This window comes from Mustelus asterias, unplaced genomic scaffold, assembly GCF_964213995.1.
Source record: "Mustelus asterias unplaced genomic scaffold, sMusAst1.hap1.1 HAP1_SCAFFOLD_2137, whole genome shotgun sequence".
Taxonomy (NCBI): domain Eukaryota; kingdom Metazoa; phylum Chordata; class Chondrichthyes; order Carcharhiniformes; family Triakidae; genus Mustelus; species Mustelus asterias.
The window spans coordinates 1-18,240 of record NW_027592082.1 but is presented as its reverse complement, the minus strand read 5'-3'; the positions used below and the strand labels follow the sequence as shown (position 1 = coordinate 18,240).

The 18,240-nt window shown below is 44.6% G+C and overlaps 1 protein-coding gene across 1 annotated transcript; it reads right to left on the bottom strand.

Moving 5' to 3' along the window:
• Positions 1–840: 840 nt before the first annotated feature.
• On the bottom strand, positions 841–18,232 carry LOC144489320 (procathepsin L-like). Its single transcript, XM_078207205.1, has 5 exons — positions 18,085–18,232; positions 9,679–9,903; positions 8,117–8,279; positions 2,207–2,312; positions 841–1,215 (listed from the first exon to the last, which is right to left on the bottom strand). The coding sequence occupies exons 2-5, from the start codon at positions 9,751–9,753 to the stop codon at positions 1,116–1,118; spliced, it is 444 nt and encodes a 147-aa protein (XP_078063331.1). The 5' UTR covers positions 9,754–9,903; positions 18,085–18,232; the 3' UTR covers positions 841–1,115.
• Positions 18,233–18,240: the final 8 nt, after the last annotated feature.

The following is an 18,240-nucleotide window of genomic DNA, read 5'->3' as shown; positions in this document are numbered from 1 at the left end:
GCTTTCAAAAACATTGCAGTTGACATTACCTGACACCGTAAGGAAGGGGGAGATAATTGTGGCGATAGTTCAGCATTTAAAATGACCAGAAACACAATCAGAATCATTGGAAATGGCTAGAATTCAATTACAAATGAAACAGCTTGAACATGAAGAAGAATTAAAACAGCTTGAATTCAAAATAAAGGAAAGAAAGAGAGGAGTGAAAGCCAAAGAAAGCCAAAGAAAGGGATGCAATTGCAGCTGTAAAAGCAAAAGAAAGGGAGGCCATTGCAGCAGAGAAAGCCAGAGAAGGGGAGGAACAAAAAGCACAAGAGATGAAACTGCCTGAATTGCAGGCAAGGGAAAAAGAAAGGGAAAGGATAACCCGAGCAGAAGAAAAAGAAAAAGAGAGAGAATTTGAACTTCGGAAACTGGGCAATAAAAAGTGACGTCAGTTTAAATTGGCGGAGCTAAAGGGAAAAATACAGTTTGAATATAGTGATGAGGAAGATGAAAAGCAGCAAGAGCTTCACAGTCAAAGGCTCGGTGACGATCTATTTAAATATGTCCAAGCATTGCCAAGGTTTGATGCACACCTTCCCTTTTTGACCAGGGGGCTATTTTAGAGCTTGCCTGTGCCTCCTGCAATGTCAGCTGATGGCAGGTTTGACCAATAACAAACACTCCCCTGCCCCCACGCCATCCCAGTGCTGAATTGCTCGTGTTTTCCATGCATTGAAAATTGGCACCAATGCATTTACTGCCTCATTGGCCACCTTGTTTAAGACCCTAGACACTTGTTCATTCATTGTACTGATGCCAGGAATTGTTGATTTGGAATAGAAAGACTCTCAGAGTGATTGCTGACAGCGTTTATTATATTGCTCAACATCACCAGTACATGCAGCCCATTGTCACTACACAAGTTGGATGATGTGGTTCATACATTAAATACACAATGGGATTGGTCTTTACGTGAAGCTATAAAAATGTGCAGAAGCTGTTATTATTCCACGTTTTAAAATAGCAGCAGGAAGTTAAAGCAATGGTGTAGAATGAGTAAGCAGCAGCAGCAATGTTCCATCATTCTTTCAGGGGGAGTTCGATGAATCTCTGGTTTAACGCATGGCTCCTTACACGATTGGATAAATTGCATGTCTAGTAATGCCACAGTTTTTCCGCACTCCCATTGCCATTTTGATGTAACCTTTATCACCCCAGCTTGTTCCCCAACTGGAAAATAAGAAAAAAGTGATATTAATATCACAGTTCTGTTCAAGTGACAGGATTGGAGAACTGAGGTGTGTTTCACTGGAAATTCATCGATTTTGATGTTTGTTATCGAGATCCTCCATCAATCGCCGTTGGCTGAGATTTTCCAATCACTGCGTGGCGTGTTTTGCAGCAACAGGGGCAGCCTGCCATTGGCCGGTGGTGGGACCTTCTGGTTCTACCACTGTCAGTGTGGTTTCCTGTGATTCGCACCCTCTGCTGCCCTTTAACACGCGGAGAGGGGAGTCACCAATGGCGGGACCGGATGATGCTGCCGGGGCGAATAGCCAGAAAATCCCACTCATTATTCAGTGTTGGTTACGTAGATAAACCGACTGCAGCACAGAAACGGGAAGTTCGATACTACTGGTCTGTGCCAGTGTTTCTGCTCCACATGAGCCTCCTCCCATCCCTCTCCATCTGACTCTATCAACACGTCTTTCTATTCCTTTCACCCTTATGTGTTTATCTAGCTTCCCCTTCAATGTCTCTGTGTTATTCAGCTCAACCACTCCTCATGGTAACACTGTGCCCAGTTCCACCTCTCTGGGTAAAGAGCTTTCTCCTGAATTTCTGATTGGATATATTAGTGACTATCTTATATTGATCACCCCTAGTTTCAAACGCCCCCACAAGTGGAAACATTTTCTCCATACCGACCGCAGCAAATCCTTTCAGAACCTTAAAGACCTCGATCAAGCCACCTCCCAACCTTCTCCTTTCTGAGGAAAAGAACTCCAGCCTGTCCAGCTTTTTCTGATAAATCTATCCTCTCAGTTCCAGTATCATCCTTGTGAATCTTTTCTGCAGCTTCTCCAGTGTCTTTGGATGGTGATCAGTGGGAATTTTGTTGGATGTTTCCCTCCCTATCCCAGGAAGACAGAGTAAATCCAGTGCTCCTGTCACTGCCCCGGCTGTGATCAGTTAGTTGTTGTTATTAGAAAGTACATACCTGTTTTTAACCAGCCAAAACCACCTTCTACCCTGTCTTCCATATCCAACCACCAGCACTGCGTGGTTTACTCCACGAGTCTTGCACCTACGATTCCTGTAGATTCCTGGAGGAAGACATTCATTTCTGATATGATGTAATCGTAAACCACGCAATTATTTATTCCTTCCTATAAATATTTAGTTTTTATCATCTTTATTGTCATTATACTTCATTCTATTTAGCGGGATTTTCTGGCCATCTGCCAGCAACGGCACCTTCCGGTCTCCGCCAACATGACCCTTCCTCCGCCGTGGGTTTCTGTGCGGCAGGGGGTGTATTCACTGGGAAATCCCGTTTACAGCGGTGGGACCAGAAGATTCCGCTGTCAGCCAACAGCACATTGCCTCTCACTGCCGAGAAACACGCCACGGGGAGCGCTGAAAATCCGCCAATTGTCTTTTCATATTAGAAATCCCAATATCCTCACTGCTTCTTTGCAGTTGCAGCTGGATGAGGATTCACAGAAATATGCCACAGTCAATACACTAAAGGGCCTCTATCAATACACAAGGTTACCTTTTGGGGTATCGTCAGCCTGCGCCATTCTCCAGAGAACATTGGAGAACATACCTCAAGTGACCTATCTGGGTTACAAAGTGGACAAAGCAGGTCTACATCCTTTGGGGGACCGGCTGCGGGTGATTAAAGATGCCCCGTCTCCCGCCTCAATCCAGGAGTTACAGTCATTTTCAGGACTGGTGACGTACTACGGGAAATCCATACCAATGCTAAAAAAGGGTCAAGCTTGGGGATGGTCTGCCCGTCACGACCTTGTTTTTAAGAAAATAAAACAACAGCTGTCATCAGCGAATGTCTTAGCACATTACGACCCCAGAAAAGAGTTAGTGCTCACTCGTGACGTGTCTCCATACGGCATCGGGGCAGTTTTAGCACATAGATGGAAGAATGGAGATGAATGGCCAATAGCTTATGCCTCCAGGGCCTTTGTTGCAGCAGAAAGAAAGTACGTCCATATTGAAAAAGAAGGTTTGGCGGTAATATTTGGAGTGAAGAAATTTCATCAATATCTAAATGGGTGGAAATTTGTGATTGTTACCAAGCCGTTGTGAGGACTATTAAAAGAGGACAAAGTGGTGCCACCAGTAGCATTGGCTCGGATCCAGCGGTGGGCATTGCTATTGGCGGCTTACAGCTATCAGTTGGAGCACTGGCCAGGAAGTCGAGTGGCAAATTCAGATGCCTTAAGTAGGCCACCTTTACCTGTGCTTTCACCAGCCAGGAGTTCACCCGGTTCATGAAGTCGAATGGGGTTCGACATAATAGGATGGCACCATACCACCCGGCATTGAAGGGGCTCACAGAAAGTGCAGTCAAGACTTTAAAAGCCAGGTTAAAAAAACAGGCAGCAGCATGAATAGACACCAAACTCCCCTGTTAGTTATTCAACTACAGGACAAGTCCACATGCCACTACAGGAAAACACCCACAGAATTATTCTTAGGCAGGTGACTCCACACCACATTAAGTCTGCTATTCGCAAGCCTGGGGGGAAAGGTGGAAAGGCAACAGGACGCCCAACACAGAAGGCACAACAATAGTCATTGGGAGAGGCAATTGGATGCTGGTGATAAAGTCTGAGAGCAAATGGTCCTGCATGGTTACCTGGACGGTTGAGTACAGGATGAGGCCTGTACTCTACAGAATATGATGTGGAGATGCCGGCGTTTGCCTGGGGTAAACATAGTAAGAAGTCTCACAATACCAGGTTAAAGACCAACAGGTTTATTTGGTAGCACAAGCCACCAGCTTTCGGAGCGCCGTTCCTTCATCAGGTGAGTGGGCGTTCCGAAAGCTAGTGGCTTGTGCCACGAAGTAAACCTGTTGGACTTTACCCTGGTGTTGTGAGACTTCTTACTGCCCTACAGAATAGGCATGGGAGAGATCCTCCTGAAAAAACACCTCCATCAGATGTGGGCCTCGAAATCACAGTCCATTCCAGAGCCGACTCAGCCGAGTGGGCCGGGATCTGAGGAGTGTCCATCCAGACTGTCCATCCCTGCCTCTCCGTCGCCCGTAGTTAAAACTTTGGAGTCCGAAATGGACACTCCAGATGAAGCTGCGGCTACTCCTCTGCCACCTGAGGAAGGGGGCAAACTAGAACTCTCGCTACAAAAGGGACATGCGCCTATCAGATACACCCCTCCAATGTTGGATGTCGAGTTGGAAGATCTGGACCCCGGGCCGAAACGTCAAAATTGACCCATGAGACTCTTGAATTGCCAAGGTTCCTCGCGCTTGGGGGAGAGGGGTGTAATGACTTCAGTGAGGCCATTGAGGTTGGCCTCTTGGAATATGAACTCCCTGATTGAGCTCATTATTGCCTGCCCAATCAGGGAGTTTTTTCTGTATATATAACTGGGAGTGTCAGGCCTCTTGGCACTCCGAATGCTGACACGGAACCTGTAGCACTCTGTGAACTATAATAGAGTTTGTCAATTAGCATGAAGGGACACCGGCCTCTGCTGACTTATTTCACTCATGTCTGCCCTTCCCGCCTGCTCTGGACACAGCTTTAGTTTCCTTCCTTGTTTCATTACCACTCCCTTTGGCCTTCCATCAATAGATCCTTTCATCATTTAATCTTCTGTCTCCTAGCCTATCACAGACTTTTCCCTTTTTCCACCCTCCTGACTTCCTCTTCTTAAAACCCATCATATTGTAAACTTCTCCCAGTTCTGACAGAAACTCACCAACCGGAAACATCAACACTGCCTCTCACTCCACAGACGCTGACTGACCTGATGAGTATTTGCAGCATTTTCTGTTTCTATTCTGTCCAATTTTAACCCCAATTTCAACCAAATTCAGCATGTGCATGGACTGATATGTAATTAAAAATCATGTCTCGGTTACACATTTCCAATTGTGATCATGTTTGTTCATGTTTTTGTCTCAATGTTTACCATTGCCCACATTTCCCATTCAGTTTTGCTGTCACACAGCACAATGTAGCAGCAGGCTCCCCTTGTCACCGAGCAACCATTCTCTGGTTTGACATGTGACTCAAGTACTGAGGGGACGGTGGGTGGGTGCAGAATGAAAGCACCATGATTGCTGCCAGGGTCGCAGGCATCTTTATGGCAAACCAAATAAACTAAATTAAATAAATTGAAGGACAAAGTAAAAGGGGTAAACCCTTAAAAAGTGGGGGAACCACCTGAAGCAAAAAAAACAAAGTGTGAAGGAAACTTAAAGCATCAAATCAAAATGTGAATAAGAGGGTCAGTAATACACCCCAGCCCCTGCGGGGCCCAATGGGAACGGAAGCTTCGATGGTGGCTGTGGACTCCACATGCTCCGTCTCCCGGGACACCCGGCCACGAATGTATCCGCGGTAGAGGGGCAGACAGTCGGGTTGGATGACCCCCTTGGTCGCCCACTGCCTGGACCTGTTCAGAGCGAGTCCCATCAGGCCCAGGTGCAGGTTCACGAGGAGCTCCTCCGCCTTCCTCGTCCCCCTCCGCACCGGGTGCCCGGAAATCAGGAGCGTGGGACAGAAGTGCAAACAAAACATCAACAAAACATTTTTAGGTAACAAACAAAGGAGTGCAGACTCAGACAATTAACATAGACGTGGACCACGGACTCCACAAGACCGCACAAAGGGCAGGTTTCTTGGGAGTTCGTAAACCGATCCAGTTTACGGCTGCATGGTACTGCTACGTGCACTAACCTTCACCCCAGGTCCCTGATGTATTGGGGGAGGATCCTTCCGTGCCAGGATAGCAGGCATTCACCAGCTAGGATCAGTCTGAATATTGTTCGAATTGGGGTGAGAGGTGCTGACCCCTGTGGGATATGTGAACTCTGGGATACAGTTCTCAACCTCAAAGCTGGCCTCCAAAGTGCCCGTACTTACAGCGTTATGCGTGATGTTCGACATGCTGAGCACATCACACTGGTAAATGCCCGCTACCCTGATAGAGAACCTAGGAGCTGCTGTCTGGCCTGTTGCACCATTTCCACTTCTCTTTCTGCTCAGAGTCTCTGCCCAAGTTCCAGCTCCTGCTCCTTTAAGAGGCACAGTTTAGATTTAAGTTCCTGTAATAATTCTTGTTTGCCAGTTTAGGGATAAACAACAACATATTTATTTACAGGTAGAGGCTATACAGAGCCTCTGGCTGCGCTTGGCTTTCTGGAAGGCTCTGGAATAGAAACCCTTGCTTACCATGGAGATCCCCACCTTGTTCCCCAATCAGTTCCCCAGGTCTTGTGACCCTTCCTCGACAGACTGATCATTAAAGGGATAATCACCTCAGTCATACAGGTTCACTTTAAATGTTGCTGACTTCACACCAACCTGTGTCCCTGCTGAGGTGTGCAGTCACTCAACAACACATCAGCACTGAACTGAACATCATTAGCAGTTAAATTAGCAGACAGCACAGCGTTTGTGAGCTGCCTGTGTCACTATGAATGGGTACGGCTAAATTGTCCATTACGATTCCCACGCGTGATTACCAGCCTGATCCAATTTTAACCCTGCAGTCGGGAATGGGTTAATGACCCTTGTCACACTTAAGCAGTAAGACCCGAACTCTGTGATTTTGTTTAGAACACTGCAGAGTCCATGTTTTTGTCAGAGTTCGGTGTTTTTCATGTCTGTGCCAGATAAAAGGAACAGCTATTCCTCTGTCTCCATTTGTTATCAAGAAATGCGATTAACCCAGCTCGAAATAAGCTAAACAGTCTCCATTTTTATGTACCTTTGTTTAACACGATGGAGTTGGCATGTATGCCTTCTGTCTTTGAATCACCATAGATTCATATATATATATTCATCATACGTTATTCATCTTATCCTGATATAAAGTATTATACAAACCTGCATGTAGATTAGTTAACTTGTTTGTGCAAAACCTGTGATGTTGTTTCAAGGATATAAATGACGAACAATCATGGCCTTGGAGATCGAACAAACTACGCAGAGGAAGATACTGCTAATACAACAAGAATCTCACCATGAACAATGACAGACATCTTAGAGCATTGCAATGTAATGAGGGCGGGGCCCGGGACATATATAAACTCTGTTCTTACTTGTGTTCGATGAGAAGGCTGGGGGTCCACTGTTAGGAACCTCACTTCTCCCACAATTGTGAAAATAAACCTGCATTTTGATCTACTAATAGTGTCAGAGGTTTTTTACCTACAACAAACCCCATGCTGCAGACAACACTGGAGAGTATGTAGCACTGGGGCAGGGGGTAAAACATGAAGGAGGTGAAGGGCGATGGTTGTGTTGCAGCCTGTGACTGCTTGAGTCAAATAGAATCATTGAAAGGAAACCAACTGCTGACAAACATCAAGCCAGAAATGCAAGCACAGCAAAATGATATAAAAACTGAGATCGAAATTGGCCTAAAAGCAAGGTATGCTGGGATTACCCCAGTCCAATACAGTCTGCTTGGAGACAGGCCCTTTGCAAGATTCGAGTTCAGACAATTGAAAACCAAAGATGCACCAGGACACATTAGCATGTGTAAAAGGACAGTTATACATTTCCTGAGAAACAAATCACCACTATATACATGGGACAGGCACACATCAGTGAAACAAAAGATTCAACGAATATTAGAAGCTGAAACTTATGAATTAATGATCAATTGGCAGTCCTTTTGCCTGATATATGCAGAGTGTTTGAGTAAAATCCATTTTACACAGTGCTGGTTGAGTGAGTCCGCAGGATATTAGAAATACCCCGGACAACAGTTGTTTCCATTAGAAATATTGAAAAAAACTTAATAATAAAAAATAGTGTGTGTGGGGGTGTAATTTTTTAATGTTTTATAGAGAATTGGTGAATAGGCTGATTGATACAGATCATCCACAGCTTCTGTCTCTTACCTCGTTTATACCAGCGGAAAGGTCCACCTGCATCAATAGCAACAGATATTGGTCCGATCCTTCTCACTGCTCGTGCTAAACGCCTTGTTCTTCTTTTGACACGTCTGAATCCTCTGATTTTGGCAACAAACTTTGTTTTCTGAAATTTGCATGTGTCATCATTCTGGATGTTAAAGAAAATGTGAAAAGTTAAGATTGATTAACAATGTGATGTTTTACAAAGTTCCAGTGATATCTTTACAGGATCTTTAACAGCTCCTTGGATATTAAAAATGAATCCGTGTTTCAGACATTGTAAACACAACCATCGTTCCCATGTTTAAATGAAAATGAGACAATTATAAATGTGGTAATTGTTGAAGAATCTCCTTCTTGTTTATTGGTGGGAAGATTTTGGTCAGTGTGTCCCTCAGTTACCTTCTCATCAATGCTGCAGTTAGAGTAGCTGCAGAAACTCAGGAACCGGAGAATCCCAGCCAAGGGCGAGGTCAGAGAATTCCGGCCAACAACAGCACGAAAGGCAATTCGCACAAATATTCACCAGGGAACACTTTCAAACCAATTCGCTTCTTAATCACAGCCAATATTCAAAACTTCAAACTATCAAATTGCAGCTTTAACTGTTTCCCTAAAGAGTAAACACCTCTCTGTCCAAATGAGCTGATTTACACAAAGGCTGGTCTTTCAAATAGTTTGCAAACCAACTTTGAGCTTTCCCAAAAAAATGTTAATAATTGTGTGCAGGTCACACCCCAAACTGGAACTTCCTCATTTTGAAATGCAACTTATACTTGAGTCACTGAGCAGTCGATGGGGCGTTTGGGGGAACCTAAAATAATCTCTGCTAGTCTTATTTTTAGTAAGAAGTTTCACAACACCAGGTTAAAGTCCAACAGGTTTATTTGGTAGCAAAAGCCACACAAGCTTTTACCCCAGTCCAAGGCAGGCATCTCCACATCAGTCTCATTTTTCTCAGTTCTGTGCAGCATTGTGTTGTGGAGATGCCGGCGTTGGACTGGGGTAAGCACAGTAAGAAGTCTCACAACACCAGGTTAAAGTCCAACAGGTGTAAATCTGTACCCCACCTGACAGGAAATGGCATTGTGTTGCCATGGTAACTGTTGTACTGGGTGATGTTGGATGTTCCACAGATCAAGCAAAGTCTGTTCAATGATCTGTTGATTCAGCTGCCTGTCACATCAACATTCTGCCTCACAGAACGGGGAGCAGGAATACATATGAACTGAAAAACTCTTAACTCCTCATTCAATCTGCATGATAGCAGGAGGTGTTGAGTGGAGATTTGAGAGATCATTACAAGATAAGGGGAGAAATGAGAGGGAGATCTAGCCCCTTCCTGAAAGGTGATATTCTCTCACCCTCCCTAGTGCTGGTTAGACGGTGACATTGGTGGAAACCTGGGAGCAGATTCTCAGGGAAGAATTGATCCAAAGTAGGATGTCAGCTTTCATTCGATTTGGACTGGGCTCCACACTCTAATATCATGAATGCTGTAAACATTGTACCTGGTGAATTGGAAACTGCATTAAAATGAGATTTACCCGAGCAGTATATGGATAATCTCGAGCAGAGTTGATTCCTCCATTTCTGAGAACATATGCAAAGGCATATGACATCCATCCACCTCGACATCCATGGGTACCAAATGATCTGCTACAATCAACCAGGTTCTGTTCACTCAGAGGAATCAGTTTTCCAGTTACCTTACGCCACTGTCCTTCGATGGCACCAGTTGCACTGAAAGCCCAACAAGAACCACAGTTTCCCTGGTAATAACAGAAATAAAATCACATTAAAAACATCCTGATATAAAAAACAAATCTTCTTTCCATTTCTTGTCAGGTGGGGTACAGATTTACACTGAGAATGTGAGCTCAAATTTCCAGGAAACACATGGGATCAGTGAGTGTCTGAATGACAGGGTTTGTTTCCACTCTTGCTGAGCCTCGGTTAACAGCAGAATAATTTAATAAGAAAAGTTAGGGATGGAATCATAGGAAAAGTAAGTAAGCCCCGCTGCTCATGACCCAGGTATAAATCCACATGTGGAGGAAGTGTTTCCAGCTGTTTCAGCTCAGGGTTGTGGAGCTGGAGGGGCAGCTCAACATTAGGAAGGATGAGAGTTCAGTGGATTCTACATTCCAGGAGGTGGTCACTCCCCAGGAGAGTTCAGGATGGGAGATGGGTGACTATCAGGAGGAGGAGAAAGAAACGGGAATTTAAAATATTTTGGGTCGTCACTTTCAAACAGATACACAGCATTGGAGATGGCTGGGAGTGACAACACCTTGAAAGGGTGCAGTCCAGAGAATGGCATCAATGGGCAAGTGACCCCAAAGAGGGAGGACAGTATAGAATAGAAATGTAATTATTAAAGGAGATTCCACAGTTAGGTGTTTGTGTAAATGTTATCAGGAGTCCTGCGTGGTATGTTGCCTCGCTGATGTCAGGGTAAAGTACATCATGAAGAATATTCTGCAGGATGAAGGGAGTGAGCCAGAAATTGTGGTAGATGTCAGTATCAATGACATCGAGAGGACAGGCATTGTGGTTCCTGTGGTCAGATTTTCAGGAATTATGGAGAAAGATAAAAAGTAGAAGCTCGAGAATAGTAACTTTGGATTACTCTTCCCACTCGCGGGCGGAGAAACAGGAAGATAGGGAGGATCAATGTGTTGCTTCAGGTGAGGTAAATGAGGGCTTTTAGGCATTGGGACAAGCTCTGGTACAGGAGGTATCTACTCAAAAAGGACCAGTCACATCCCTTTAGGTCTGGGTCCAATAAACTCACGCAGTTTCACTGCTCTGGTAAGGGAGAGTGTCAACTAAATTGACAGCGAGTTGGGTACCAGGAAAACAGAAAAGTGAGAGTGTTGGATAATACATGAGAAGGAAGTAGTACCACATTAGATCGGAGTGGAGTAAGAAGGGCTACAAAGACAGGTTTAAATGCATTTATGTGAACTCACAAAGTGTGGTCAATAAGATTGGTGAGTTACAAGCACAAAGATAGAAGTGGAAATATGATGCAGCAGCAATAATGGAAACATGGTTAATGGTGAGGACTAGGCTGCTAATGTTCAATGATAAATTGTTCAGAAAAGATAGGGACAGAAAGGGGGAAGCAGGATGACAGCCATTCCCGCCATTCTGCTGTCATTGAGGCTCTCCCCTCTCTCCTCCCCCACAACCACACATAAGAGGGACACCTCCAAATGAAGGAGAGTTACCCCCCCCCGCTAGAGCCCTCTTGGCACTACCCCCTTTATACGAACTGTCCATTTGGCGCCGCCCATTTGGTGCTGCTCAGGGGGCACTGCCCTAATCCCCAGGGCTTTCAGGTACCTCCACATCCCCTGGTCACCATGACTGGTTTTCACTTTTGAACCATAGAATTCCGACATTGAATCCCTACAGTGCAGAAAGAGGCCATCGGCCCATTGGGTCTGCACTGACTCTGAAACAGCATCTACCCTGCCCATCCCTTTTGCCCTATCCCCTTAACCCTGCGCATTTACCATGGCAATCCACCTGACCTGCATATCTTGGGAGTGTGGGAGGAAACCGGAGCACCCGGAGATAACCCACACCGACATGGGGAGAACGTGCAAACGCCAAACAGGCCGAAATCAAACCGGTGTCTGTGGCGCTGTGAGACCGTGGTGCTAACCATTGTGCCACTGTGCTGCCCTGAAAACCAGTAGTGATACACCCTGCCAGGTGGGGAGGTGAGGAGAGGATGGCAGGGGAGGGGGGGAGGGGGAGAAGAGCATATGTCATGGGCGGATGATACGTCATCAAGTTCTTAAATTATATTGACATTTATTTGGTTTTATGGAAATCAGGTTCACGTCACCAGCTGGAGGCGGTGAAGATCTCGAACCGAGATCGCACTGCTGCAAATCCCGGTTTGACCGTCTCGTGAGATTTCGGGGATTTGTACCCAGGGTGAACGGGGTGAATTGTGCTCTACTTTTATAAATTGACACCCCATTCTGACTTTACATTGTTGGTTTCGACTTTACAATGCCGCGCACAGTCGTACGCACACATTTACGTCCTGTGCCACTCATCTGTATAACTGGACAGGCCGAACCATCTTGATGAGTTTGGAAATGAATGTTTTCAGTGCAACTATCTTGATTTTAATGCATTTATACACTTTTATTGGATTTAATATGCGCTCAGACTCACAGAATTTCAAGGTTAAACACGCAACTCACACTGATCGATAGCTTCATTATATTCCCCCAACACCATACCAGGAACTTGTGCTAAAGTGTGCAGACATCAACAGTAGCCTCAGCAACCTGACAGGGCAAGAGTTGAGAGCATTTTACACCACTGGGTGACCATGAGGGATTTCTGGCCTTGGTTCAGGAACAAATCCCCCATTTGTACCATCATTCCGATCGGAAAATCAGTTCCAACATACGACATGTCAACTTACAATGTGGTTTTCAGGAATCAATTGTGTTGTAAGTCTGAGCACTGCCTGTACACCCCTTTGACATCCCAATAGAGGAGAATATTAAGAACTGTTCAGGAAAGAGAAGGTTTGAATGGGGACGTGGTTTCTGAATTTAGAACTGAGCACCAGCAGGATGGAATGTCCTTTTTAATTCACTGGCCAGAATTCTCCGACTCCGCCCATAGTTGGGACTCTCCAGTCTTGCTGCAATGAATGGAGTCTTGGCTGAGCGCCAAATTCTCTGTTCTTGCTGGCAGCGGCGGTGGGGCATACAAGACCAGAGAATCCTGGCCGCTATCTTTTTCCCTTTTTTAAGTCAGATTGTGTGTTTTGCTGTGAGACTAATTTTTTTTTCATTTATATTTAGTTTTTTACAGTCATTTGGAAAGGTGCCTGAAGAAAGATCAAAACTAAAGATGACATCATTCACTGGGTGTTTGTAAGTAAGTGGTTTTGATCAATTTACTTGTTCAAAATATTACGGAATGGAATTGGGGTTATTGAGGTGAACCAAATTATTGAATTGTGGCAACCAGACTTTGATAGTGACCACAGTGAAATTCTTGCTGTTGTAAATTTGGTGAAAATCTTGATTTCTGATTTGAGATGATAAAAAGATGAATGCTGAGAGTAATTGGTGTTTGTGGAATATTGTTGAGTAATTGGTTAATATTATTTATTGCTACTGGCAACTTATGATTGATAGCAGTTAAAAGGATCCTGTGCCCAACAGAGTTCTGGAGGGTCTTCTGTCTCTTTATAGCAATAAAGAACAAAGAACAAAGAAAAGTACAGCACAGAAACAGGCCCTTCGGCCCTCCAAGCCTGCGCCGATCATGATGCCTGCCTGAACTAAAACCATATGTACTTACAGAATCCCTATCCTTCCATTCCCATTCTATTCATGTGTTTGTCTAGTTGCCCCTTAAATGCCACTATTGTACCGGCTCCCACCACCTCCCCGGACAGCACGTTCCAGACATTCACCGCCCTCTGTAAAAATCTTGCCTTGCACACCTGCTCTAAACTTTTCTCCATGCACCCGAAGCCTATGTTCCCCAGTACTTGACTTTTCTACCCTTGGAAAGAGCATCTGACTACCCACTCTGTCCATGCCACCATAATCTTGTAAACCCCGATCAGATCACCTCTCAACCCCCGCCGCTCCAGTGAGAATGAACTGAGTTTATTCAGCCTCTCCTCATAGCTAATACCCTCCAAGCCAGGCAACATCCTGGTAAACGTCTTCTGTACCCTCTCCAAAGCATCCACATCTTTCTGGGACTGTGATGACCAGAATTGTACACAATATTCTAAATGAGGCCTAACTAAGGTTCTGTACAGCTGCAGCGTGACCTGCGAATTTTTATACTCAATGCCCCGACCGATGAAGGCAAGCATCCATATGCCTTCTTGCCTACCTTATCCACCTGCGTTGCTACTTTCAATGATCGGTGGACATGTACGCCCAGATCTCTGTGCCTGTTAATACTCCTCAGGGTTCTCCCAATAATTTATAATTCCTACTTGCATTCAACCTTCCACAATGCATTATCTCACACTTGTCCAGATTAAACTCCATCTGCCATTTTTAACGTCTGGCTGGACTACTCACTGGGCCCGATTTTACCAAAGATTCGTGCCCGTTTTCGTGCGTGAAATCACGGTAAATTTGGGCGTCGGCCATTTAACGCGATCTGCACCCAATCCGAGCAGATCGCGGCTTTACCGACACCCGATACGGGCGCGGATCCGGTCTGCACCCAAATCGGGCGGCATGGCGATTTAAATGTATTAGCATGCATTTAAATCGATTTAATGAACTGTCCGCCCAACTCTACTGCCAAATCCCACTTTACCACCGCGCGGCCCAATCCGGATCCGCACTTTTAGCGACCTGCTGAATAAAAGTCGGAAGCCGGCGCTTCCTCAGTGAGGGTTGGTGAGGAGGTAGGTGGATGGAGTCCGAAACCTCTCCGGTACTTACGGGTGTCTTGTAGTCGCAACCATTCTGCAGTCCCGGGTCGGTGGCGGTTCTGCGAGTGTGTGGTGGGGAGGGGGGGAGGATGGATCTCTGGTTTGCGGGGGGGGGGAAGATGGGGGGGAGAATGGATCTCTGGTTGTGGGGGGGAGGAGGGGGGGAGAATGGATCTCTGGTTTGCGGGGGGGAGGAGGGAGGCAGAATGGATCTCTGGTTGTGGGGGGGAGGAGGGGGGGAGAATGGATCTCTGGTTGTGGGGGGGAGGAGGGGGGGAGGATGGATCTCTGGTTGGCGGGGGGGAGGAGGGGGGGGAGGATGGATCTCTGGTTGTGGGGGGGAGGACGTAAACCATTCCAGGCACGTAAACCATTCATTATCTTTACTGTTAAAGGGTAGGAATTGAAACATTTGAATGTTTTAATTCCTATCCTTTAACAGTAAAAAGCATCTCTTTTCAAAATATTGTTACACTTCAGAAAGTTAATAAACTAATTTTTCTGCGTCAACTACCATCACATTCATTTGATCTAAAATATTAAATTTCTGACACTGTTTAAGTATATCCTAGATGTTCCTGGGACTAGAAATTTCTTCTAAAGAACTATTGCTTCAGGATATATGCTACAAGTCCTGGGTTTGTTATATATTTATTCTACAATATGTTGATGGGGAGATGTCTCTGTAACAACAGGAATGAACAGACACTTTTATTTTTCACTTGCGGCCTGCAAGTCGACACAATCAGCCCAAAATAACCCAAGCAGCTCACATTCATTACTGAGACAAAAGTAGACAGTTGAAATAGATGCAAGTGTAATCTTTCGACAAAAGCTTTGAGTTTAATAGCGTTATCAGATTGTTAGAACAATATTTTCTCTAACAAGAGCAGGAATAATTATTGCCAACTCTTCCATGTGTCAGAGAGCCGCTCGATCTGCTTTTTTTTCTTTCCCGCCCGGGCGCTTCAGATTTTTTTTGAACTGCACATGCGCAGTTCAGAGCTCCGGTCGTTCCGCCAGCGCAAAGCCCCGCCCACAGTGCGGATGGGACCGGAGCCGGCAAAAACCGTATGGGCGCGCTGCAAAGAGGATTCCGGGCTCGGATCTGTATTACGCCCAGATCCGGCCCTTAGACTCCAAATGGTAAAATCGGGCCCACTATCTAAGTGTAAGTGAACCTTGGACAATGCTTAAATAAGAGGGAACTGATTGGATGGTTTAATCTGAATTGTAAATACAAGACCAGAAAAAAAAACCTTTAAAAATGAGATAAAGAGACTAAAATCATGTCTTCCCTGAGAACACTGAATTAATTCAGATTGTAATTATGTCATGGATGTTGTGTAATTTCTAAATGCAACAATGACTGAATCTCAGTAACTCCTGATACATGTCGTGTATTAAAGAACAAACATTCATCAGGAAAACATAAGTAAAGTTCAACCAGTCCTGGCATTCCGGCAAGACTGCTCTCTGGATTACGAGTAATTTTGAAATAACAATGTGAAACAAGTACAACATGGATTGCTGTTTTGAAACATAAAAGACCTCAGAAGAGGTTAAGACTTGTGAATGTTCAGAGCATGTTTTAATGTTTAATGATAATGTAAATTCCTCCAGGGATTAGAACTGAGATGAAATGATATTTAATGGGATATGTAGAATAAAATGACAGGAAGTGATTGAGGATATGACAGAGAAACAGCAAAATTACATCATCGTATGGGCTCTACGTTAATCACCTGAAGCGATTATGCATGACTTTCAGGCCTGGACAAAATGAGTTTAAGAAAGATGTGCGATTGCATCCAATAGTTGAGGTGGAAGACCAGCCATAATCATATTGAGTGATGGAGCAGGCATGAAGGGCTGAATAGGCTACTCCTGCTTCTTTTTCTTATGTTTTAATGACATGTATATCAAGTAATGTAATAGTGAATTTAAAATGGGCACAGCTACCCTTGACAGTCTCACATGATGGGAGACAATTTAGTGATAGCTTCAACTACTACGAGCTAGAGTATGGTGGTGAGAAGGGCACTCCCCGTCAGATCCTTTCTGCACGATCGAGGTCTCAACCTCACCGCACGCTGCCCTCGAAGCGGCTGCGGGGGTGATGAGACGGTCGCACACCTCCTTGTGGAATGTGCCTTTGCAAAGAAGGTCTGGAGTGAGATGCAGTGGTATTTGTCGAGGTTCGTCCCGAGAAGCTCGGTGACGCAGGACTCTGCTCTACGGGCTGTTTCCAGGGCCGCACACCGAGATAAATATCAACTGCCGCTGGAGCGCCATCAACTCGGTGAAGGACGCACTTTGGTCCGCCCGAAACTTGCTGATCTTCCAGCTGAAAGAATTGTCCTCGACCGAGGTGTTGCAGACTGGCACATTCCAAGGTCCGGGATTACGTGCTGAGGGACGCGCTCAAGCTTGAGGCAGCTGCCGCAAAGGCACAATGGCGAAAGGCCACAGTGTAAAGCCTTTCAACCGAGGCAGACCGAGGGCCCGGTAACTGTGGAACACCCTCGGCCTGCGTAACTGTGTGCTAAACTGAAAAATAACAGCATGCAGTAAAATCTGATGTCTGTATATAGTTTTAAGTTTTGAAATGTAATGAATGTAATGTCGTGTAAATAAGCATCGTATAGTATTGTAAAAATGACTGTTTTTTTGAACTGTTTGTAATTTTTGGATATGTTGTTTTGCAATGATTTATTTGAGAGTTTTTTTAATGAATAAAGTATATTTTTGAAATTAAAAAAAATCAGTGGGTTTTGTCATTACCCAGATAATTATCTTGATCATTCCAATTGGTACAATGTGTTGGTTTAAATAATTAAGTAAGACACTGCCATAGGAAAACCAGAACGTGGAATTAGCTGCACTGGTTAAAAAGTGAAGGGACAGGAACTCATTCCTCCGACCTCTACAACTTACATTCAGATTGAGTGGTGTTTACCAAGTAAAATACATATACCATTAACTTTTTCTTTGGCATCTGAATAATTAAACAGTGTATAATTAAAGTACACAGTGGAATGCTCATGAAGTTTGACTGGACATAAACAAGGAGCTTGGAGAGAGCATCTTGGAAACTTTTCCGGTTTGAGTTTTTCCTGGTTAGATCTGAAAGTCTAATTTAGTATGTTATCATGGTACTATTTTAAAATCTACTCGAACATCTTAATAAAGCTTTCATACTTTGGAATACTGCATTTAATAGTCTCTTTCAGTTACTAAAATTAACTGAAAATAGACAACTCACAGCATGATTTTTGCCTAACCATAACCAATGCACAGCAAAGCTGCAGTGAGGAAGCAGGAGAGGCAAAAGAATCTAAAACCAAAGCAAAACCTTCCTCCAAGCCAATCAGAACCTCACACTTGGGGTGGGATTTTTTGGCAGGTATTGTCATGAACAGGATGGGAAAATTTGGAGAGCCGTTGACTTTTAATATCCCACCCAATAATGTTTAAAATAATTCTGTCTGATTTTTACCTGATTCTTCACTGCAGTAACGTAGCCGCTTCCACGCCAGTCGACAAACACGCGTGTCAGATCATCATCACTTTCTTCATCTTCATCAAGTTCATCATCACCTCCATCACTTTCAACATCTCCGTGAAGTTCATCATCACCTCCATCACTTTCTAC